This window comes from Sphaerodactylus townsendi, linkage group LG02, assembly GCF_021028975.2.
Source record: "Sphaerodactylus townsendi isolate TG3544 linkage group LG02, MPM_Stown_v2.3, whole genome shotgun sequence".
Taxonomy (NCBI): Eukaryota; Metazoa; Chordata; class Lepidosauria; order Squamata; family Sphaerodactylidae; genus Sphaerodactylus; species Sphaerodactylus townsendi.
In genome coordinates this window covers 68,958,026-68,984,320 of record NC_059426.1, presented here as the reverse complement: position 1 = coordinate 68,984,320, position 26,295 = coordinate 68,958,026, and the positions used below count along the sequence as shown (strand labels likewise).

The window sequence follows — 26,295 nt, the reverse complement described above, 5'->3', positions numbered from 1 at the left end:
GCAGTCTCCTTGCTCTTTAACCTAGGGGGAAAATTCAAGACTGGTACAAGAGAAGGGAGCAGAACAAAACAGTGGTAACTCTCTCACTGTGGAAGGGGAACTGAAAAGAGCCATTGTAGCCAAGGCAGGACGACAGAAGCTTCTATTCCTGTGCAAGTACGAAAATTTGTTCTTTATTTCTTGCATGGAGCTGCAGGTTCATCTGCAGTATTATTCCGCCTCTAAGGCCCAATGTAAAAGGGACACTGGGTATATTAGTGCACAGTGATGATGCATGCTGTGCTGATGTGCCAACACAACACCCAAAGGAACCAATGACCTGATTTAAGCATAATGCTGGTCTCAAGCAAACCCATATGGCAAATGGGAAAGAATTAAACATACCCATAATTTAAATAGAGTTTCTGGTAGTGGGCAGATCCAGAGATTTCCAAACATTTTAATATCACAGGGTACCAAAACAGTACTCAGCAATCCACAGATCTGAGCCACTCTATACAGACAGATGTTTTGAGCAACTTGCCTAAGAAGCGTTTGGATTTATACCCTCCCTTTCTTTCCTGTGAGGAGACTCAAAGGAGCTTACAAACTTCCTTCCCTTCCTCTTCCCACAACAGATAGCTTGTGAAGTAAGTGGAGCTGAGAGAGTTCTCAGAGAACTGTGACTAGCCCAGCAGGCTTCAAGTGTAGGAGTGGGGAAACAAATCCAGTTCACCACTCATGTGGAGGAGTAGGAAATCAAACCCAGTTCTCCAGATTAGAGTCTTCCTGCTCTTAACTACCATACCATGCTGGCTCTAACAACTACCCACAATCATATTTTTCACAGTTCTTCTTTATAATGGTTGTGTACTACTACTCCTGTTAGGTAACTGTTCCACAGATCAACTATCTATTCTGCTAAAAACATCATCCCATCTATAATCCTCTATGCCCCGATGTGGAGGATTACAAAGGGGGACGTGGCTAGGCAAAAGATAGGCTAATGCCCTACCTTGTTCAAACATCCAATAAGGTTGGAATGACACCCCCTCCAACTAACTTATCTGTGGTAACATTTTTATATGCATGATTCATGCTGTCAGGAAATATCCACAGCAGGAAATGATAACACAAAGGTGCTGGCCCCAGAAGGTGCTCACTTGGTCCTGCCCAGTTCCCCTGGATCACTAGCTCCACAGAGCCACTAGAAAAGAGGCATATGTGTAGTATCAACTGCATCTTGTTCTCAGAATGCAGCTGAACCCACGGGCTCTGCAAGGTGTCAGCAGAACACTTGAGGCACAGCAGCAGCTAGGGCAGTGATGGCGAACCTATGGCACGGGTGCCAGAGGTGGCACTCAGAGCCCTCTCTGTGGGCACGCATAAACAGAGTTCATCATGTGGAGGGGAAATTGCCCCCCCCCCCCCCGCACCTAGGCTGGCCTGGGCCGCTGGCCTCGATTATTAGAATTAAACCTAAGACCTAGTTTTGGGGAAGCAGTGTAGGTAACCCTGTTAAAAACTGTTCAACCCCACTGATTTTCATGCGAAGAACTAAAGCGCGATCCTTTACCTAGGAGTAAGCTCGGTTGCTGGCAATGGTGCTTGCTTATGAGTAAACCCTCCTAGGGTCATGATTCATCCGTTCGAAGAGTTGCATGGTTGCTTCAAAGCAAAGCCAACAACTACCACCAAGCTTACTCCTGAGTAACGCACGCCTCGGAGCCAACCATTTTTTCTAAATTAAAACCTCTGTATTCAGGTTAAATTGCTGTGTTGGCACTTTGTGATAAATAAGTGGGTTTTGGGTTGCAGTTTGGGCACTCGGTCTCAAAAAGGTTTGCCATCACTGAGCTAGGGAAAGATAAAGGGAGGAAGGGCAGGGGTGGAGGTGAAGAGGTAAAGAAGCAAAGACAATTGGGAGTGGCTGGAAAAGGAAGAGGTACACCACACCCTGGATTTCTCATAAATCCCTTCTTGTTATCTTATTTTGAAACCTACAGTACATTAATTTTGTTGGGTCCCTCATGGTTCTGCCGTAAAACTGAAAAAGGGATATTTATTTACTCATACAAGCTCAGAGAATACAGGATCTACAATTAAAAACACTCAACCTGTGTCTTGTGGCCACACACTACTTCAAACAACCCTGCACGTCTACAAGCTTGGGGGGAAAGTCAGAGCACATCTGAGGAAATTGGGAAGATGATGACGCTCAGATTCACCTCTGCCATGCAGTGCTCGATGTAGGAGAGGTAGCAACCCAGCCTGCCAGAAGGAGTAGCAGCCATCCACCAGCTTGTTACAGCGGCCCTGAAAACCTCCTTCAAAACGCATCTGGCGACTTGTAACCCAGTGCTGGCAGAAAGAGAAAACCACCATCAATACGATTCAGTCAAGAGTCACTACAGGCATGTGTCTGCTATGATTGCCATACTGTACCCATACTGACATGCATAGTGTGGTTTTCAGAAAATAAATGGAAGAAAACTAACAAATTAGTACTGGGGGAAAATTGTAATGTCAAAGATCCATTTAAAATTTGGATATGAAATACTAGCACTGCAACCGTAAGTTATTTTAAAAATGAATAAAGAGATTGATTGGTGAATGAATAAATAAAATCTTGCTTCCTGCTGCAGCAGAAAAAAGACATTTTCCATTATAAATAAAATAATTAAATTATGCGTAAAACTGCAACTTAGTCTTCAGCTAGTGAAATATTCTTCTATGATTACAGGGAAAGTCTCGGGATTTTTCATCCATGCTTGTAAATGCTTTTTCATCCATTGTTTTTTTTCTAAATGGCATTAAGGTAGATCACAAAGGTATGGTCTTGTACACATGGTTTAAGTGTGCAATTAGATTTAGTAAAAGGGAATGTCTCTAAACAGGCAGAGAGTGATGAAGAAATGACATTCCAGTCTTGGCTACTAGAAATCTAACTGACTCATAAAGTGCACAAAATTTCTGTTATGGTGACAGTCACCGTGGTCTCCTAGAATTATAATGTAGACAAGAAGCTAAACGAGGCTAACATAAACAAAGAAACTAAACAAGGCTGACACAAACTGGTGACAAATGGTTACTTACTAATAAGCTTTTCAGATTCAATACGTGTTCCTTTTTCAGAATGACCAGGGCGGCCAGTCCACAAAATGTGTATCCGCCATGGGCCTCCATTCCAGGGACTCCTCCGATCCCACCTTCCCAGTTCTGACACCTAATTAAAAAAAAAACAAATACATACAGGAAAAGTCAGGCTGTATATTCCTGTCTTCAAGATAGCCATATAATAAATATCTTTCATCCACCACACTCCTACTCCTGGCACACTGGCATAGTCAAGCTGCTCCCATTTTGCAAGGCAACCCAAAGAGAAATGATTTTCTTACCTTGCTATCCACTCTGGTGTTCCTTCAAAAAGTGTCGATGTGATAATGTTGGTAAGAGAAGCCACTGATGCAGCACAATAGGCACTCCTGAGATTAAATATGAGACTACTTAAATTTCTACCAATGGGAGGATACAAAATTACCAACCATTCTTGTGGGAGAAGTTATCTGGTTCCAAAATAGTGAATTACACACACCCATATTCTGTAATCCAGCCACAGATGCAGAGCACACACTGTGTGGATCAACCCATTCTCACACGCACAGGGCTCAGTTTCAAGTTGAATAGTTTAGATCCTATGACATTGTTCCCCCCTGCGATTCTCTCGAGCTGCTGCAAGACAGTTTTCTCTGCTACAGCTCTTGCTTCCTCTGCCACTAGCACTTCGACATGCATCAGCCTCCTTGTGAAACAAAGTTTTTGCAAAGACAGAAGTGACAGCAGCAGAAGAAATGAGTGCAGCAGTGAAGGAAAGGTTCCATTAACTGACACAAAAAAGTGCAAGGGGAACAGTATCACAGGTTTCAAGCCATTATATTTTGCAACTCCCTCTCTGCCAAAAGTAATATTTGCTCAGTGTACTCAACCAATACGTTGCAAGGAGTGCAAAGCTTTGGTCTAAGAGAAGAGAAAGAACAGAGAACATAACCCTGGAAGAGTCTAAATTACACTGGCAACTACATTCAGAATCCTTTCCCCAATATATCCACTTCTGGGTTGAAACCTTTCTATTCATGCTGATGTTCAGATGGCTGGCATATTGGAAGGATACTAAAATCTATTCCGTATTGTTAATGTGGATGGAAAGATTTCTTTCACATTTTTCCCTTGTAAACCAGAAGCCACCAAAAAAAATTTCTTCGCTGAACAGACAGCCAAAGCTTGCTGCTTTTATTAGAGCGGTTCCTATCACTGAAGAGCCAAACCATTGTTCAGCCAAATTGCTGCACAAAAACTAGTTTTGACCACATGCGCAGTTTATTCAAAACCAAGAAGTCTTCCTTCTTTGAACTGTGGCCAAGGATTGTCCCTTCTGCCAGCTAGTAAGGTAATGTTGTTCTTTAGATAACAGAATTGGATTTGACAAGGCCACATTCTAAACTGGACAGATGGGTCTTAATTGCCAAGAATGCTCAAGTGGGGGTCATCTCCCTCATCCACTCTATTTGATACCCAATTGGTTAATTACTGATCAAATGATCTAGATGAGCCAATTCTATAAAACCCCTTTCACCATTTTGAGGAGATTCATTCTAAAGAGATTTATTCATAAAGGATTCTTCTTGAAGATTTTCTCATGGTTTTTCTTCTGCCTTAGGCTGAATAGCCTTGTATTGTATTGTTTTTAATACTTGGAACTGTCTAGAGCTGAGAGAGAATTGATTTTATTCTTTCCTTTCCTTTTAATAAAATTTTAAAATCTCAGCTGTTTGAGGGTATCTGGACAAAGAACCCTGATTTCAATGTGTTACTGGTAAGATACCCAGTTTGGGGCAACCTTTTCACACCTTCCCCTGCAAATTCTTGCATGTTGCGGCTTGTCCAACATAACTTGGAATGCTGACAAGGGTCTAGATAAGCAGAGACTCACATTAATCTAAACATGTTTATAATTATCCTCATTTTAACAAACAAAAACTCCCCTCAAGTTGAACTCCACAATGTCAAAACAAGACTGAATATTGCAGCAGACCAATCAGTGACTACTAATGCTGGCAGAATTTTGTAAAACCCTCAAGCTCCTATTTTGCCTTATGCTGAGACATCTCTGAACGTTTCCAACATACCGGACATCCACTTCCCCTCCTATGTGCATGATGAAGGAGCCGTCAAGCTGCTTTAGGGAATACAAATATTCCAGAAGCTTCTCCCTGAAAGTCAAAATCAAGACTATTAGGATGAGCAATGAGTTTCTTATGGGGTGAAAAAAGGATGAGTTTCTTATGGGGGAAAAAACTAAACTGAACTCAAAGGATGGAACTTTACTATCTCATCAGAATTATATGGCTTCTTTGAATAACCTGTCATCATTTGCCCATTCTCAGAGTCAGGACATTGTGCTTCCCTCTTCCTCTAAACCCTTTAATGGAACACCCTCTTACGTTTTCCCCAGCAGTGCAATTGGTACTGGGGAGGGTTGTGTTTGCATGGTAACCTGTTTTTTTAGGTGGATGCTAAATGTTAAAACAGTTATCTGCTAATTAAAATTTATAGGCATCATAAAACAGCCTGAAACATGAAGCAACTCCTTCTTTTCCTTTTGCAACATGTGGATTTTAAAAAATTATTTACAACATTTCTATTACAATCTATATCCTCAGTCTCAAGAAGATATACATGAGGAGATAAGAACAGCCCTATTAGCCATATGCCTGAGAATGCCCAATTCCAAGAGGCAGCTCCACTGGCTTGTCTTCTAGAGCTCTGTGGTACCTTCACTGGTCCTGAACAGAAAGGGAAATGATATACACCCAGATGTAGCAACATGAACAGAGGTGGCAGTTTTGTTCACCATCAGACTTCTGTTCTCTTGGCACTCCTTGTTGAGGGAGGGTATATCTATGATCCATTGTCAACAGGAACAGAAGAGGGCTTCATTCCATTTCTACTATTCTGCTAGGTTGAGACTATTCCTGCCACATAAGTGCAGAACCTACAGGCTATAAAAATATTTACTCTCCAGTTAATTTAATCTTTGGTGAGGGGTCTGACAAACCAATTTCTGACACGTTTGCATAGGCACAGTATTTTTTTGGAGTAAAAGGTTCCATTGTAAGAGGCTTGGGATCATATTAGTCCTCCCATGTATCCATCCAGATCAGAAATTACCTGCCCCCAGCCCCTTTCCACCCCTAAAAAACTGCAGAGCTCAGGGGAAATGGCCTCCACATAGTGACGCTCCCCAAGTTGTTTAGGAAGCTGCATGGAATTCTGTTGCAGGAGGAAGTTGTCTAAGGTGTAGATAACACACAGGACACTATGGCAAAGTCCCTTCGGGCATCCTGCCAGTTCATCAACTGTCCTCCCTCTCCTTAGCAAATGGGAATGTTGAAGAATAGGATTGAACATAAATCTGATAGAGATGCTTTAGCTATCCAGTATCTTGTCCCAAAGCAAAGGTCCATGGGGTTCCACCCTATACCTGTTAATAACATTGTAGGCTTCTTCAGTGCCAATGATGCAAAGAGCATTGACAGCAGCATACGTCGGAGCAAGATGTGGATGCTGGCCAGGTCCCCCTCCAAAGCCTCCTCTCGGGCTCTGGCAGCGGCTCAGAAACTGGCACACACTGGGCACAAAGGAGAAACCAAAGGAAGGTGAGTGTTAATAAAGCATTAAACATTTTTTCAGCATAATTTTGTTCTTAGGGCTGCTTTTATGTGCATATGAAGAACCAAAAGTGGTTATTTAGGGCCTTTCCAAGTCATATACTCCCTGCTCCACTCAAAAAAACGCCACCACCTATAACAAAAGGCTTTTATCCTAGCATCATACCCAACCAGTCCAACAGGGGAGAGCAGTCAACAAATTTAATAAATAATAATAATAACCATCCACCAATGGTATTACATTCCACTGCCACATAATATATACAAGAGTAACTTTAGCCACAGCCCAATTCAAAAGTTATTACCAGGTACATTTAATTTTGCTCAAAGATCTTCTCACCAATGACGAGTCTTACCAGCACACACTTCTGCCAATAATAATAATATAGTGCAGAAGCCTCTTATTTTTGGTAAAAGTCCTTCCATTTTCCACCATGCTGTCTCTTTTCTACCCCAATACACACAGAGTCTTTTATAGCATCTGCTTACAGGACATGCTTTTTCTTGATTTATTACAGGACATTTAAGAAGCTGTCTACACAGGTTGCCTGTGCAACCAAATGGTTTGCTAGTTAGCCCCGCCCTCACCTTCATCTCAATGGGGTTCAGGTGGTAGCTTGTTTGACAGTAATATTTAGGAGATGCAAACTTGCATGTTCTATTATTCTCAATTTCGTTTGGTTGGAGCCTATGCAGTGCCCACATAATGGGGTAGTGTTGTATTTTTCTCCCCTTCTCTCAACAGGTTCCTATGATGGCCAGTACTGGAAACTGGGAGATATATTGTGTGCAAAAGTGCATGCAACATAATTGGTTGCAGTGAGGCAAAAAAGCAGGTGCAATTTGCTTTCTTTATGCCTGTACAAGACTGCTCACAGAACAAGCAACCTGTTTTGCCCACATGGTTCCTCCAACCCTCAGGATTGCCTTTTGGACATTCACAGTGGGCTGCTAGGCCAAGAAAAGAATAGTAAAAGTCACTTGCTTTATTGCATTATGCTTATGGCTTATAGAAGCCAACCCAACCCAACCCACAGAATGAACTGGATAACATGTGCAGCTAGGTAATGATTCTCAAGTTAAATTAGGAACAGATTTATCCAGATAATACAGAGGCAATGCAGGTCGGTAAAGTGGAAACTTAGGCAAGGATTGTCCTAACCTCTTTGGAAGGTGCAGAGTTGAACTTGACTACCTCTGTAAAGAGCTTAGGGGTTTTAATGAATCCTGCCCTTTTATTAGAAGATCAGGTAAATACAGTAGCAAAGAAAGCTTTATATCAGCTAACAGTGGTGGTGAACCTATGGCACTCCAGATGTTCATGGACTACAATTCCCATTAGCCCCTGCCACCGTGGCCAATTGGCCACAGTGGCAAGAGTTGATGGGAATTGTAGTCCATGAACATCTGGAGTGCCATAGGTTCGCCACCATGGAGCTAGCAAGTTATCCTGGTTAATAGCGGCAGACTCTAATCTGGAGAACCAGGAATGATTCCCAGCTCCTCCACACGAGTTGCAGACCCTACTCTGGAAGAACCAGGTTCAATTTCCCATGCCTCCATGTGATTCCTGCTGGGTGACCTTGGGCCAGTCACAGTTCTCTCAGAACTCCCTCAACTCCACCTACCTCACGAGGTGCCTGTTGTGGGGAGGGGAGTTGGAAGCCGCTTTGAGATTCCTTACGGTTGATAAAAATTAGGTATAAAGACCAACTCTTCTTCCTCTACAAACTGTCTCCCCTCCTGATTTCTGCAAGCCTGTCTGTACTGATCCATGTTTCCACAACCTCAAAGTTTTACGACTGCAGTTAATAGGAGCTCATTTTATGATGAAATATAATTCCAGAAACTCAAAGACAGACACATATTTTTTAATTTATTAAACCTGGGGGTTTGTGGCCATTTTGGCTCCACAGAGCAAGCAGATGTGGCACTGGAAAGCTCTTTACCTGACATAGCTGAGAAGATAGGACAGAAGATTTCTATCCAACTGAATGTGAATCGCAACTTTTCAGCACACATACATGCAACTAAATGTGGGCACACCTATGAGTCACTCAAGGATTAGACACAAGCCTCATGCCTTTCCCTAACATAGCAGTGAAGAAAAGTCTGGTGGCAGGAAAGCCCTATGCATCGGACATGGATACCCAGACAAGGAGTCTTCAACTTGGACTCCTTCTAAAGGTCCATTTTCTTAAAACTGGAAAACACTCCCAGATCTGCAAATCAGCAACACTTCGAAGCAACAATGATCAGATACCCTCTTGCCCATTCTGCGGGCTTTGATTTTAAAGAAAGATCTGATAAAAGAAAAGGCCATGAGTCTTTTTTACTCTGTTTTGGTGCAGAAGCCGCAGCTTTCACTTGCAATTTCTCCCAGGCAGGATGCCCCTGCCTTCCCATCCCCCAGAAGGTCTCTCCCTGATTCACAAAAATAACCTCAGCCTCCTTCATTCTTCCCCGGCAGAACCACTCTAATCACAACATCATCTTGCAACCCATGAGTGTTTCTGAAACAGAAAAAGCTTTACTTGTCTGCTCTTCCCACCACCACTTCCCCTCCCACTCATGCAGGTTTTCTGCCCAACAAGGAACTGGTTTCTTTTCCACAGAGGCTGAAACAGGGTCCCTTACCACCACCATTTATGCAGATCACAAGACACGCCAAAATCCTCCACCCAGGGAGAAAAAAAACTATTGAGAGGTTATTGTTGGAGCAGGATGAATGAGACAATGCACAGTTGTGTTTCAAACACATCAGAACATTCTTATGCATCATACAGGGATGCTGGGATCTTAGCCCAGAGAGCCACACACTGCGCACAGATAATGAGGACTTTTGGGAGACAATTTCTGCTGTATTTTGTAAGCAGAAATTGTTAAGCAGGACAAATTATTTCAAGCTACAGTTAGCTCTACTTCCTCTAACATGAACACTGAGTTCTGTGTCTACCTCCAATGTTCTAGACAAGTTGTTCATAAAACACAGAGCCATGAAGAGCACAGATTTCAAAGCCTTCTGATTTCTGAGTCTTCGCCTGCCAAAACTGGAGTTATGGACAAACTAAGTAACCTACAGTTTAGGGTCTCAATTTAGGAGAGGCCTCTAAACACAGTCTCTCCCATTTCTAAATGGCTTTTTTTCAGCAGTGCTTTGAGGTTACATTTAACAGATCTCAAGGCCTGAATACGACTTAATTGGGCTCTGGTGTCTACACAATTCTCAACTTTCTCACAGCAACCACAAAGGTTAGGAACTATTTTTTTAAAGGAGAAAGAATTCAGATTCTCAAGGGTCACACTCTGCCCCACATGACCAATCCTGCATTTTGCTATGGTTGGAAGATGCTATTAGAAGTTTTGCAAGAGAGGTCAAAATGGTCATCAACAAAAAACTTACTCTGAAGCTATAGAGTCTGGGATGGGCTCCTCCAACAGTTCCAGACTGTGCAAGATCCAGTAGCACAACCATGGGCGACTAGCATCCAGACACTACAGAGGAAGAAAGCAGCTGTTGTTCAGAGCCATGTCAGTGATCCAGCTTACAATTCTGTATGGATTATACCATGGCAGGGGGAAGGAAAGACCGCCCTGTACAAGGGCAGAATTACTGAAAAATATACAGCAAGTCTAGAAGGTGATAGGTTGCCAGGGTATGAAGGGGATTTCTGTTCAGTTGCTACTTTTAACATCTGTCTGTTTATAATTTCATGAACCAATCAAGGTTTGGTATAATTAGAATTATTCCTAATTATTCCTGGGGATAATAATTCCTGGGGATAATTAGGAAAGGCATTGATAATAAAACTGCAAAGATTGTCATGCCCTTATACCGGTATAAAGCAGTGGTGCGACCGCACTTAGAGTACTGTGTTCAGTTCTGGTCGCCACATCTCAAAAAGGATATCGAAGAGATAGAAAAAGTGCAGAGAAGGGAAATGAGGATGATTGAGGGATTGGAGCACCTTCCTTATGAGGAGAGGCTGCAGCGTTTGGGACTCTTTAGTTTGGAGAGGAGATGTCTGAGGGGGGATATGATTGAAATCTATAAAATTATGCATGGGGTAGAAAATGTTGACAGAGAGAAATTTTTCTCTCTTTCTCACAACAGATTGAAAATGCTGGGGGGAAGAATAAGGACTAATAAAAGGAAACACTTCTCCAAGGAACGTGTGATTGGTGTTTGGAATATGCTGCCACAGGAGGTGGTGATGGCCACTAACCTGGATAGCTTTAAAAAGGGCTTGGACAGATTTATGGGGGAGAAGTCGATCTATGGCTACCAATCTTGATCCTCTTTGATCTGAGATTGCAAATGCCTTAGCAGACCAGGTGCTCGGGAGCAGCAGCAGCAGAAGGCCATTGCTTTCACATCCTGCATATGAGCTCCCAAAGGCACCTGGTGGGCCACTGCGAGTAGCAGAGTGCTGGACTAGATCAGGGGTCTGCAACCTGTGGTTATCCGGATGTTCGTGGACTACAATTCCCATCAGCCCAATTGGCCATGCTGGCAGGGGGCTGATGGAAATTGTAGTCCATGAACATCTGGAGAACCGCAGGTTGCAGACCCCTGGACTAGATGGACTCTGGTCTGATCCAGCAGGCTCTTTCTTATGTTCTTATGTTCTTAATCAAAGGACAGTGGTAACATATCAATGGAGCTTGGAGTCCCAGGACTACAAGTGAGGACAGGAGAAGAGATCAGCAAGACCAGGAAGATACCACTTGTTTGTAATGCCTGTCAAATGGCTCTTCACAAAGTGCAAGTATTTTGATACTTCAGATTCCTGAGAAAAAATAAAGCTCTTTAAACCTGGGGGGGTGAGTGGAAAAAAACTTGAATGTAATCTTTTCCTATAGCCAAGCTATGTTTAGAAACCAATACACTCGGGCATAGCTACTCAGGGTTAGCCCCAGGCACTTCACCACCACCACCCCATAACTGTGTTGCCCAACCCTGGCATCTCCCCACATGGAGATTAGGAATAGGACCAGCTGGCTTGCCCTGCCCCCATTTCCAAGTGGAGGTGGGAGCAGCAAGGACCCATTTGAACTTGGCCTCATCCAGGGTTAAATCATCTCTAAGCTGCAGGCTGGAAGCCAATGGAGCTTCGGGGGCACAGCCAATAGTATAAAGCTAGAGGCTTCAGTCTGAGTCTGGATCCAAGCCTGGCTGAGGCCAAGCTCAAATAGGGCCTTGCTGCTCCCATCTCCACATGGAGATGGACGCAGCTGGCTGGACCTACCCAACCTCCATGTGGAGATGGGGGTGGGGCAAGCCCGACTGTGAACAGTGTGAGCCCCACTCACCAGCCTTCAACTGTGCTCCTGTCCTGATCACTTTGGGCAGTTCCAGACTGGGGTTCAGTTACCGGGGTGGGGGGTGGCTGTAATTGTGTCTCCAAGAAGCAGCGCCCAGGACTCTAGCCCCCTTGTACCCCCTAGCTACACCAGTGAATATACTGCTCAAACAATACAACCATGGGGATAAAGCAGTAGGGGAAAAATACCTCAAGCCTACAGAAATTACCTCATAAGCATCTGTCAGTTGCCTCAGCCCTCTTTTCAGATAGTGGAAGTGCTTTTCCCGTTGCAAAACAAACCTGAAGGGGAGATCAAAACACGATGATTTATCAGATTTTAAAATTGATCTAGGCAATATACAGCTTTTCTTTTAATTCAACAAATCTGGAACTTAACAAATTACCTGCGGTACACCTATTTCAGTATGTATATGCCTTGTACTCCTGCCCTGATCTGTGACTACAACTCTTCCACAAGAACACAGAAACTTCTGAGCTGGATCCGATCCTTTGATTCGCCTAGTCCAGCACTCTGGTCAGGATCCAAGAGGCTGCTTAGGCTCATGAATTAAGGAAAGGTCTGTGGGAAAACACCTGCCTGGGATGCAGAAAGTCCCAGATTCAGTGGCTGTCATCTCCAATTAAAAGGCTGAGGTAGGAGATCATGTGAAAGACTTGCACATAGACCCTGGAGAGCAGCTGGTATCAGTCAGAGAAGAGAATACTAATCTTGACTGTCAAATGACAGCTTCATAAGTGGTCATGAAATGAGTTTGCTTCAACCCAGGTAAAAAATTATTTTTTCTTTAAACACCTAACTCTCTCCCGTATCACACCACAAACTGCTGTTGAAATCTTTCCGTTTCAAAAGACATGTGCCAGGCAGAATAGGAAGCTGTCACTTAAGAAACACAAGCCTTGTTTCGTGAGTGTAAGAGAACTTAAATTTCTTCACATTCTGGCCTCTCTTGCCTCCCCACAGCCACAACCAAACCAGCATCCCTAGGAAGCTCATAAGCAAGACACAAGAAAAATGGCCATCTTCTATGGGACCACCTCTCCCATTAAAATCCCCCACACCCTCTTCGGTCATCCTCTTGGGGCCTCTTACAGGTGTTTCGCTTAACTATTACTAGAGGAAGGGCTTTCTCGGTGATGACACAGGGCAGTCCTTCATACCATTCCATATCCCACCTCTTGTGGAGATCATCCCTGATACTTCAAAAGAAGTTAACATGCTCTGCTAAAAAGACCATGTTGTGAACCTGTTTGACCCATCCCCAGTTCTGGAAGTAGCATGACAGAATGGAGAAAATTAGGCTACTGATACCATTTTCAACCAGCAACCATGGCCATTGCTAATATGGTTCTATAGTAATGAAGTCTAGAAACTTGCTGTTTCATTAAAGCAATGAAAATTAAGACTCATCAGACATCACATTCTTCTCTTAGATATCAAAGAAATAGGCAGCCGACCAGAACAATTATACTACTGGGTAACTGTGGTACTTAAAGCTCTTTGGAAGAGCATTCACGTCCTTCAAAATATATATTAAGTTGCAGGAGCAGAGGTAGGCCAAGTAAAGAACACAACTCTGGAAGACTTTACAAAGTTAAAAAAACATGAGGGTAGATTATTTTATACTGAAATAATAGGGGGGAACAGGAAAGGGTTGGGGCAGACAGCCAGTAAGCAGAATTTAAAAGACAATTCCCAACAGGATTTTTCAAAACTGAGATTTGGGCAGGAGAGAGGAGGGCAGCAAGAAGAGCAAAAAAAAAAAAATGGCAGCAAGAGTGTCCATGTCTGTCAGAGACAAATCTGTGCTGTTGTTTTTATTTGCAAAGTCTGAATGAAGCCATAAATTCATTCATCTCATGTCTCGCCTCACACAAAGGAGCAAAATAGTTCAGGCCCCATTGAAAAGGACACTATACAGCACATCAGATCTCTAGAACTTAAATCCATGAAATATGTTCTTCGTCATTCAAACATATATCTCATAGCATTTAATTTAGAACTGGGAAGATACTTACTGTGAGTCATGATGGTTCGTCTTGTAAGAGTTGAAGACATCTTGGACTATGTTCTCTACCTTTGTCTGCAACAGAATGTGTTATGAGTGAAGGAAAGAAAAAGAACACCATGCATTAATGCCATGCATTGAATAATACTAATTAACAGACACCAGAATACAATGGAGCAGTATAACATAGAATGCCAACAGCAACAATATCTATGGTGCCAGTGTGGTGTAGTAGTTAGGAATATTTGACTAAGACTGGGAAGATCTGCACATCATGAAACTTAGGGGCTGATTTGGGGTCAGCCATTTTCTCTTTGCCTAACCTACCTCACAGTGTTATGAAGACAAAGTGGAGGGGCAGAATCACACACTCTATCTTGAACTCCTTGGAGAAATAGTAGGATAAATACAAACTAATACAAAAGATTGTTCTTATTAAATAGATAGTAGTGCAAGGGAGCTGTTACTGCTCCTTTTTTTAAAAATAAAAACAACAACAAAGAAGCTTGAAAAAAGCAGTGAATCACAAGCGCTACCGAACCCCAGTTACTTTAATACAGGACAGAGCTGCACAGCAGCTGGTCAGGTTCAATTCCTGTAGCCCACAACACAAACACAGAAAGAATCCCTAAGGAAAAGCATAGCTCTTTAGACCCATACCTCTATAGCAAAGCACATGCTAATCCCACCATGAATGGTTCCTGCCATTGTATGGGAACGGTTCCAGCATCCTTTGAGTGGACACTGCAGGAGTCAAGATATGCAGCGAAATAGCACACATGCATAAGTCAGAAGAGGATATGTCTCTAGCACTTGTACATGTCAAACTGAAAGCATTTAACTTGAACAACAAGAAGCAATCTTTGGTGCTTCAGTATGAGTCTGTGTCCAACAACAGCAGTTTTCCAATATGGATCAGCACTGAAAAGAGAACCAAAAATATCTTCCTTCAGAACGAGGCACTGAGAAATACAGCTCCTCAGAATTTTCTACTATAGCGTTCACCACAATGTAATCACTCAATTACTATAACAGTAGCCTTGGAAAATAGAAACGAAGAACAAGGGAGATGGCACTAGATGCTGTGCAAACATGTTTTTATTTCTGTTTTACTGAAGAAGTACCCTTAGCTCTATGGAAGAGTAGTTCCTATAAATCTTATAATAAAATAGTCCTGGGCAGTTGTTTGTCCTAGGATAACCTAACTTGGCACCATCCCTCTCGACCTTTTTACTTCCTGCACTGCAACCCATTTTTCCTGCTGTTTATCACACAAAAAAGCAGCCAAATAATGGAGCAGCAAGACTGGAGGCTCAGTTGTTACAGTTAAAAGGTGACACAGGCAGAGCCTGGAATACCTCACAGATGGGCACTGATACTGATCTCCTGGATGTGGCAGGGAAAAGGGGGCAGAGGAAAATCTGACTAATTTTATGTGCGAACTAGTTCCATTTTAGAATCACCACTGGCCAAAAATAGCATCTTTAACATCTCCATTGGGGCCAATGGTCATCCCAACATCAAAACAGCCAGGCAAACGGACAATTTTTGTATGTGATTAAGCTACCCTTTGATGAAGTGCAAGAAAATGAAGCACAGAAGAAGTTTTTAGGTGTGTATACGTGTGTGTTTCTTAGCAACCTCCAAAGTTTGAAGGTTTTTTTTTCAAATTGAAAAAGAATTGTAGGAACTTTATAGAACAGACTGTTGCCCAGATTATCAGTGGGGGACACAATCTGTTTTCCAAAATAAAGTGAGATAAAGTTGATTTACCAGATTGTTCCTGCTATACCGCATTGAACAAAACACTCAAGGCAACTGCACAAAGAACTTTTCTGGGATGCTGTGGGTTTTCCGGGTTGTATGGTCATGTTCCAGTAGTATTTTCTCTTAACGTTTTGCCTGCATCTTTCTGAACATGCCAGCCACAGGAGAAAATACTACTGGAACACAGCTATACAACCTGGAAAATCCACAACATCCTAATGATACCAGCCGTGAAAGCCTTCAACAACTTTTCTGGGGTTTTGTAAGCAGGTAGAAACACCCCTCCTTGCGCAAATACTAGATGAACAAGATCTGGGAAAGATGCTTATACAAAGGCCACACATATTTGGCAGGAAAGCAAGACCTCTGGGGAAACATCTATCACTCCTTTTTGTCTGGCTTTCCACTCTCACCCCATTTCTCAAATCTCCTAAAAAAAGGACTAGTACAGTATCACAACGCAGTATATTCCCCTATTCCATAATCCAGTATTTTATTCATTAGAAGAGTTTATACTTCTTCACATTTCTAGTTACACTAAATAGTCAGAGTAGCTTACAACATTAAATATTTGGGGGGGAAATCAATGTAAAGACAAACAGAAACATGGATTTGTTTCATTTAAAATGTAATTACTTAAAATATTTATGTTCCTGTCCTTCTCTTTTTAGCATTAAAAATACTGGGGACAAAGTTGACCTAAGAAAGCCCTTTCAGTGTTAAAAAATGGTTTTGCCAGGTGCAGGAAAACTGGTAAAAGAGGAACTGTCCATAGTGCAGAGGCAAATAAATTCCTTACAGTAAGAGCAGATGCCCAGAAAGTCCTTGTATAGGTTTCCACCAACTGGATTTTTTCTGATGGAAGAAAGGGAGTCCTGCAGAAAAGCTCCCCTTTCTTAACCTCAGAGCATAAGCCAAGATGTATACGGGAAAGATGGTGTGCCAGATATCCTGCACTCAGGTTTCATAGTGTTCTAAAATGTATCACTGCTACTTCCCATTTCTCTTGAAGAATAGCAGGAGCCAGTGTAATTGGCACAAGATAGGAGTACTCACCACAGCCAACCCTTAAGGCATCCTGGCAGCAAAGTATTATGCCAGTTAAAGCTTCTGAACCATTTTCAAATGGATCCCCACATTAAGTGTGTGACAGTATCCCAACATGGATATCACTAAGGAGTATACGACCATGGGCAAGTCTACCTTGTCTAGAAACGTCTGCAGCCAGAAAACCAAGCTAAACTGGAAAAACCCAGTCCTGGCTTCTTCAATCATCTGGAGGTCCAGTGTCAGTAAAACATTCAGAAGCAATCCTAAATTGAATTTGTGCCTTCAGGGAGAGCACAAATTTATCCAGCACAAGTTGAACACCAGTTTCTGGCTCAACATCATCCCTGACCAACAGCACCTCCATTTGGTCAGCAGTTAATCGCTGTCTGCCTTCCAGCATCCAGACATGAGTTGACCTCTTCAACAGCTTATCTTGCAGGAAAGTAGAGACAGAACGGAATGCCGTTCAAATAATGATCACAACTCATTGTAAATCCATAGACAATTCCTTTCCAGTGGTTTCATGTAGATATCAAACAACATAGAAAACAAGATAGGATCTAGAAGGATCCTTTAGTTCAACTGCTAAGCAGAGGTCTCTTGGCACTATTTTCTAAAATCTACCCTCCAAAAACAACTTGGACCATTACTACTTTCTCTTATTATTGAATTAAGTTCTTTAAAAATGTGCTTGTTAATCCTGATTGACACAATTTTTACAGTATGATTTTCTCTTACCTTTAAAGTAGTGTCTAATGATTCTGTGTTTAGAAGTCATTAACAACAACAACAACAAGAGTGACAGGTAACATCATGTATAAAAATAGCTTGGCTCCTATCCCTTGTTTCCACTCTTCTTCATCCACTGAAGAGGTGACCCTACAGAGCATATGCTTCTCTGGCAGTCAGTACTTCCACTTATGCAAGACCAATGCTTTTCAATCAGCCCAAAAGCATCTAGTGCAAAAGGTACATACTCCACAGCAGATAACCATCTTTGCAACAGGCAAAAGAAAACACAGGTGGAAACAAAGAATAGAATTCAAGCCAATCACTTTGGCATGGAGAAGTTTGGGGGAAGATAGTTTAAAAAATGGCCTAGACCACACAGAGGGAACAAGGTAGGTGAGTGAAAGCAAATATTGTGGCTCCAAAATCATCAAGAGACTCCATGTGCCTGACTAGAATGGCTATGAAAATGTGAGGGGAGGGGGAGTAGAGCAGAAAGAAACCCCAGAAGTCACAACTCTGGCAAGGAAGGGTGACAGAAGGCCAGGATCCAGTGAAGAATGTGTGTGATCTATTTTTAAATATGTTGCCAAAATATTAACATGTTTAAAGGGCCAGCCCTGCTTTCCCAGCATAGGTAAGAAGGTAGCAACCACAAGGTTTCCATTCACATCCTCAATCTGTAGCTCAGCTTAACTGAGGGAACAAAGTTGCAATTGATACATTTCTGCCAATCTGCCCTCCTCTCCAGGACTTTCCTCACTTTCTTCAATTTGACAAGTGCTCTCTTCACCATTAAAGTTCACATTCTAGAAAGGAATAATGAGGAGCGATTCCTCAGAGATGCCTCAGGCCTCCAGCAAAGCCGGTCAGATTCAACCAGCAATCATGTCAACTGGGTGACAACTGTAATATCAGACCCTTTGGCCTTAACAGCTGGAGGCAGTGAAGCCAGCAGTGACACACCTATTTCCTAAATATGTCGGGGATTTTTAAAATGTAGAAAGTACAGTTTGCCAGCCACTTGGGATTTGGCAAAATTCTCTAAAACACTATAAGAGTTTAATTGGGCATCTTTACACAAGTAATTTTCTCTTAAAGCATTGCTTTGTTTGGTAAATGGATCTATCAAGACCAAGATTGTGGTGCACTGTTCCAGAAGAACGGGAGATGCTTGTATACAGGATCAAAACTAATAATCTGTTCATACTGTCCAGCTCACTGAGCTTCAAAGAAAGGAAGCATTTCTTTTATTAAAAGTTTTTTTTATAAATATAAACAGAACAAAGAATTGAAAAACAGGCAAAACAATTAGTGCAACTATAAAAGAAGACTAAGAAAAAATTGCTCATATGCTATTACAAACAATTACCTAACAACAGACAATACATTTAAAAGCTGTTATTGGCAACAGAGAATGAGATAATAAAGGCTGTGAAATAGTTATCATAACAATCTAACAAAACCATAAAATACCTTATACAATATCTGATAAACTATATAATGATATTAGACCATGCTGTAAGATTCAAATAAGATAAAATAGAAGAAAAATTGATGAATGATTATTATAAGTTTCTGAGAATAATTCTCACATAGGCCCCTTCTGCAAGGGCCAGCTAACACGGGATAAGCACGGGATGAAATCCATTATGGGGGGAACTTCGCACAGATCCCGTCCCTGCATTGGGTCTGCCCCGTTTTAGCCCCCCCAACCCTGCTTAAACAAGAATCATACTATCTGCAATTATTTTTAGAAAGCCCGGATTGAAGCCGCTGCCAAGTAAACGGCCCCACATGGGAGGCGCGTTACTCAGCCATGCCTTATTGTTTTCTCCTCCCCGCCTCACTCCTACGCAGCCACGCAGGAGAGCACAGACATCCAGGCATGTCAGCATGGCTGTGGGGATCGTCCGTAGCCAGCTGCGTTGCTACACAGCGGAGAGAGAAAGGTAAAGAAAAAAAGACACTCCTTCGTGCGAAGGCACATCAGCCAGCCGCGTTGGTTCTGGGGTTGCCCATACGGAGGTGTGCGAACAGCCCAGGGCTGCTTTACTTGTGCCATGCAAAAAGAGTCATATTCAAGCTTGAATCCACATATTATCATCTATCCAGAATATATTTAAATATTTTATATGTCTTTTTCCCTTTAAACCCCTTTTCAGCATACCATATCATGAAGATTATTAATAGTGTGTGTATATAATTTCAATAACCTCCTTCTCAACTCATAATTTTTAAAGAACAACATAAATAATATGGTTTCCATTTATCTTGAAATTATTTGATTGGTCTGTTATGCACAAAGTTCATTAATTTTGCCATTAGTGCCTATTCAAATAGTTTGCTTTCCCAGTCCTCTCGTCTTGCACATTCTTCTGCTTTCCATTTTGCTGCAAGTATAACTCTAGTCACTGTTCTCATATATCATAACAGTTCTTCTGAGATTTTTGGGAATCTTTTGACAAAATGCCTAATAACATGCCCCTGGCATCCATAGCAATTCTGATTTTTAAAATGTTCTGAATTTCAGCATGTATTTCTTTCCAAAAAAAAAATTTATTTGTCTACACATCCACCACATATGCTAAAGGGCACCATTCATTTCTTTACATTGCCCTTTTCTCAATATCTTTTGGAGTAACATATCACCAATAAAACATCTTGTACCAATTTTCTCTTAACATTTGGATAGTTGTACATTTTATAACCTTCCTCCAGTTTCTGATTATGGAAAGATACTTCTTCCTTGAAATTTTGCATCCATCTAATCATACATGTTTTCACTTGTCCTGTTTTTGTACCAAACTGTAGCAGTAACTTATAAATTCATCCAAACAAATTTTCTTTTTGCTGTATTATCATCTTTTCAAATTTTGTCAACCTTATTGTTATTCCTCTTGTTAAAAATTTCCTTTCTTAATCCTTAAACTAGTAGAAAATATAATAGCCATTATACTTCTTCATCTTCATCCTTTATTTTTTACCAAGACATTAATTTCTCCTTGAGCATTTATCATATCTCCATATGCTATAAAATTCATCATTTCCCCTCACATTCTTGTCATTATCAGTATCTACGGGAGATATCGACGGGGATATTGGGTGATATTCTTTGTTGTATGGATTCTCAAATTCTAAATAGTCTTTACATTACTTCCATTTTACATAAGTACATATACATTATATATAGATATATTTGTAATTGATTTTTAGTCTATAAACAATTATGTAAATCTGCCATTTCTAATTTTACTGCTCTTTGATTTGATTTTTTGAATCTAGTCCACAATTCAGACCAGACCAGTTGTCTGATAATGTAATTTAATATTGGGTACTGATAATCCTCCTCTCTTTTTCTCATCTTGTGACAATTTAAATCTGATTCTTGGCTTTTTGCCATTCCATATGAACTTGAGTATCTGTTTCTGCCATTCCTTCAGAGTTTTTTCTTCTATATAAATTGGCAACATCTGAAATAAAAAAAATTAATTTTGGTAATACATTCATTTTTACGGTAACACTTTTTCCTAGCCATGACATTTTCCATTTAGGCCATCTTTGCATGCCTTCTTGTATCTTTATCCATTTTTAAAAATAGTTGTCTTTAAATAATGTCTCATTTTATCCAGTCAAGCTTATTCCCAGATATTTAATTGGATTTGATGTCACAACACATCCTATAATCTTTTTAATATCTGCAAGAGGAGGAAACATTTCTATTAACAGGAAATAAGTGCTCCTCCGCTGGTTGTAACAACGTTCTGTAACGCCATCAAGCAATTTCGACGGGTGATGTGGAAAATAGCTATGCTGTAAAATGTTATGTAACCAGTCAAAAAAGAAAGCCCTACAGGTGCAATTTCCTATCCCTATTTGTACTGTGCTGAATTACATATCTCCAAGATGTAACAAAACACCACTAAGCAATCCATGTTCCAGTTCTAATTAAGCTGTGCTGTTAATTTAATCTTTTTATGCTATCAACATTGTTCAGAAAAAAGTAGTTAATTGAACTTTATTTCATGTGCATGTGGTAGGTGGGAACAGAACTGGGAAAGCAACCGCTTTGTTTCAAAGGGATCTGTTTTTATTGGAAACTACGCATCAGTTTGCTACAGGCCAAAGCAGTCACAATGTTCAGTCCATCAGGAATTTTTCAACCACAATGGGGGATGATTGAAACACACCTGCATTTCACCTACTACTTAGAGTAATTTCTCCAAAATGCATGTACCAAAAACTAAAAATATACCATGTAATGGCTATACACATACCCTTGATGTCTTAATTTGGAAGTATGTGCCAATACTTCAGGACTGCAAGCCAGTGAAGTATTCTGAGTACAGATTATCAGCCTGACCCCTAAGGCTTACTGAGTCAACAGCTGCCTGGATGGGGCATCAACTAATTTGCCTGTGGAAAAATATCAAAACATGCCATCTTGACAGAAACAGCAGTACAAATGTTCATTATAGCAGAAAAGGCAGTGTCTTCTCCAATCAAATCAACAGGGCCAACATACATATACTGTATTACTTGAGACTTGCAGCTTGGGAAAGCTTTCAAATACCCAATTCATAAGTGTATTTGGCAGCCATAAGGATATAATTATATCTACAGCAAAGCCAGTGCATGGTGGTAATTAAAGTATTGAATGGGCTAGTTCTGGAGAGACTTGGGTGCAAATCCCCATGCTGCCATGATATCACTGGGTGACCTTGGGCCAATCACGCTATCACAGACAAATTTTCCTCACTGGGCTGTTCTACGAATAAAACAAGCAGGACCAAATTATGTATACCTAAACTCTTTGGAGGAAGGGATGTACTTGAGACATTAGATAACCACTTCTCTGCTATTTCTATACCTCACTGAAAGTATACACAGTCTTTATAATCATAGGCAGTGGGTCCATTTACACAGATTTTCACAATTCTTTCAACTTAAAATACAACAGTTTATGCCAAACAAGGCTGACCACCCAGCTAGTTAAGAGCTTGGCCTTGTTTAATGACAGAAATTGACCTGAAGGGCCTAAATAGAACAAACATGTGTGCTACCACCAGTGCTGCCTTAACAGCATTATAGGCCCCTGGGCAAAGCAGTGCACTGGGGTCCCTATCTACACAGCCACCCACAGGAATACAAATGTAAATGGTTGATAAAATTAAACATATATTTGTGGGTACTTCCAATAAAATCAGGGTTCAAATCAATACTATTGCGATTGACTGTCAAGTAAGTTGAAGTGACATTAACATATATACTTGCACGTTATGTAGTGCGTAACATCTCAATAACAGGCATCCAGAGCAACACATGCAAATGTGGTTGAAGAGGCAACCGTGATACAAAATCAGAGGTAAATGCCAATATTATCATAAAAATTAACATTAATGTTCACTATCTTTAGTAAAATACATACTAAATATGTATTTCCCAGTAACTAATATTGAGTTTAATAGAACATATTTATTTATTTATGAACAGTGAGTCACAACATACATAGATCAGCATAGAGCCCTGTAGCATAGAGAAGGTCTCTCCTGCAGCAGTGCGGGGAGGTCTTTGTTGTTTGCCTCCCCACACTGATGGAAAATCCTCTTGGGGGCAGAGGGGTACAGCTGTTGCAGTCCCACGTCTTACCACCAGGGCTCTGGATGGGGCTGTGAGACTGGGAAGGGGAGCCATGAAGGAGCTAGAAAAGATTTTTAAGAACAAGGATGTTTTGCTGGCAACCAAGACCAAAATAATTCAGTCTATAGTATTCCTCATTACTTTGTACGGGTGTGAAAGCTCAAAAGAAAGCTGAAAGCTGGCAGGAAGAACGTGGATTCATTTTAAGCGTGGTGGGGAATGAGAGTTTTATAGATACGGTGGACTGCCGAATAACAAATAAATGGGTTCTAGGTCAAATCATACTTCGGTCACGTTAAGAGAACACAAGAGTCCCTAGAAAAGACAATAATGATAGCAAAGTTGAAGGCAGCAGGAAAAGAGAAAGATCCAATATGAGATAGATTTACTCAAATCAATGAAGCCAAGCACTCATATTGCAAAACCTGAGCAAGACTGTTAATGATAGGACATTTTGGAGGCCATTAATTCATTATGTCACCTTAAAGACAGAAGTAACTTGAAAGCACTTAACACAGAGAGAGATCAGAAAAATAAAGTTTTGTGCAGCACCACCCCTAGCCTAAAATAAAATAAATACATCAAAGTCATATATAAAACCATACATTTTAGTAAAAATGCACCGAGAAGTGAAGTGTAGATGTACTTTTTTCGTTTATAAAATTTGAAACTCTGCACAAAAACAAAGCAGGGAGCTTTGATACTAAGAAATTAAGCTCTTTGGGGGTTGCAATAAGCTCATACTAGAATGAAAACTAGGAGAGCAGCCAGTGCTTCTGCTAAAGACATCCTGGATCTCTGCACACGTCAATTCATGTGTTCTTACCTACAGCACCAGAATGTATATACTTGTCCATAAGAACCTCAGAACGGTGATCACACATCCAACAAGTAATTATGTTACCGCTATCTGGGCTAGGCTAAACAAGAGCCCCAACAGAATATTAAAATAAAGAAATAATCTTATTCAGACTGACAGTTCAGTTCAGCAACGGGAAAGGAACACCGAACAAAGAAAACCAGCCCTCTTTATAGGGACTCAAGAAGATAAAGAAATTCATGCCCATCAAGGTCCCTCTGTAGAGACTTCCTGGCACCTTGTTTTCACACTTCTCCATCACAGAGACATTTCCTTATCTTCTGATGTTGCTGTATGGCCGGTTTTACAATAACAATAGATGCTTGTCTTAGCAAACTATACAATATGTCCCTCTGCCCTATATCTGGCTATTAAAGGGGGTACTTTAAGCTGTTGGTAAAACATTATTGGATTACTTGAAACTATTCCCTCTTTATTTCTCCAGATGTAACACACCAGGCTTTTTGACACATTTCCCACTATCAGCCATTTGGCCTTCCTGGGTACCTGATAACCATTGTTAGTTATTTCAGGAAATAAAGAGGTCTGTCTGCTCTGCAGAGCAGCTTCATCCTCCTGATCTCACCTCCCTTTCACACATTTTGTATGTACTTCCCAGCCAGCTGCAAGGCAAGCATATCTTTGTCAATTCATCCAAAGGTCATAACATAATACAGGAAATTTTTCTTTCAATTCTACTTCTAACATTCAATGTATTCCATATTTATTTTCTTAATAAATCATATATTTTTCGTTCTGGCTACAATTAGGAATGTAGGCCCACGAGGTTGAGTGGTTTCTGAATGTAATATGTTTGAGACACCAGGATATATTTTCCCCAAAGAAAAGCTGTTCTCTAGCGCATTTCCTCGAGCACGTGCATATAAGATGGGCAGATAGTTTAAGAGAAAACTTTAAGAGAAAACTAACTGGCAACAATGATGAGAAAAGACAATGGAAACCGCGATGGGGTTTAGAAACGACCTAGCTTATTATCACAGGAACTTTCGTTGGCAAGAGCCTTCTTAAAGTGGGCTAAGATGAGATAACACATATAAATTTAACAAGGACAAAAAAGCCCTGCACCCCTCCCGCAGGGACACACCATTACAAAAGTACAATAAACGACTATACGACGCGACAGTGTATGACTGATTTAAAAACCGACCAAGCCCCCCCAAATCCACTGGCATGCGCTGTGCACGATGGGATTTGTAGTCCTGCTGCAAGGGAGGGGCGGCGTCTCCCCGGCTCACCTGCTCAACAGAAGTGAGAGTCTGAACGCCGTCGTCCTCCAATCTCTCTCGACCTGCTTCCATGGGTCGGCAGTGGCGTCGTCTCTCAGCGCCTGGATAAGTGTAAGCGGAGGCCGCCATGATTCAGTGGGAGAGTCACTCAATCCGCGCGACTACCTCTGGCGGACCGAGAAGCAGCGGCTAAAGCCCGGCTACGGCAACTCGGTGAGGCCAGTAAGCCTCCGCGAACGCCGCTATGCTCCAATGTATAAATTCGCCTAGAAGAGACGCTGCTAGCTAGTAGCTCACTGCTGCCGCTGCGTGGCCCTTATTTTGATTTCTCCGTAGAGCTCTATAGCGCAGCGTAACATGAAACAGAAGGTTTGATGTGACAAGGCTCGAGCATCTCGTCCTGAAGGGAATCCCCAGGCAGTATGCCCTGTTTTGATTTGGAGGACTTCCCCAACTCAGATTAAGGTGTACTTTCCCGCAATAAACTGACTTGTTTCAAGAGTGGTGCAATGAAGAGGCAGTTTACTACTGTTTAACACTTTTTCTGCTGAGTGGCCTAAGCAGATCATAAGGAGCAATAGAAATGTCCAGCCCAGGGGTATCAAACATTCAGTCCAGGGACAGATCCTGCCCCTTGAGAGGGCTTATCATGCCCCCTCAGCACCCCAAGCAAATCTGGGCTGAGGATCCTGCTGGGGACTCGCCAACCTAGGCAGCTATGCACCTATGGCCTGACCAGACCAAGTCACATTAATGTTGAGATAAACGAGAAATGTGTTTTCTATTAGGAATGAGGAGATGAGACATAAGGGAGGATGCTCCTGCCAAGATAAGACAGCTGGATGATTAGGTTGAAGGGTGAGCCTTGTATCAGATTGTATATATTGAGTATACTTAATAGGCCAATAAATATTAACTTCTGCTCTGACGACAAACTGAATTATCATGAACGTACTGGGAGAA

The 26,295-nt window shown here is 41.5% G+C and overlaps 1 protein-coding gene across 1 annotated transcript in view; it reads right to left on the bottom strand.

The window, feature by feature from the left end:
* The window catches only part of FNTB (farnesyltransferase, CAAX box, beta), a 30,421-nt gene extending 4,885 nt beyond the window's left edge, over positions 1–25,536 (bottom strand). The window contains exons 1-9 of the mRNA XM_048487116.1: positions 25,342–25,536; positions 14,051–14,115; positions 12,241–12,313; positions 10,111–10,202; positions 6,521–6,667; positions 5,166–5,249; positions 3,378–3,464; positions 3,076–3,205; positions 2,208–2,340 (exon numbers count right to left, since the gene is read on the bottom strand). Of these exons, the coding sequence (XP_048343073.1) occupies positions 2,208–2,340; positions 3,076–3,205; positions 3,378–3,464; positions 5,166–5,249; positions 6,521–6,667; positions 10,111–10,202; positions 12,241–12,313; positions 14,051–14,115; positions 25,342–25,461 (931 nt within the window). The 5' untranslated portion in view covers positions 25,462–25,536. The remainder of the gene's footprint in view (positions 1–2,207; positions 2,341–3,075; positions 3,206–3,377; positions 3,465–5,165; positions 5,250–6,520; positions 6,668–10,110; positions 10,203–12,240; positions 12,314–14,050; positions 14,116–25,341) is intronic.
* Positions 25,537–26,295: the final 759 nt, after the last annotated feature.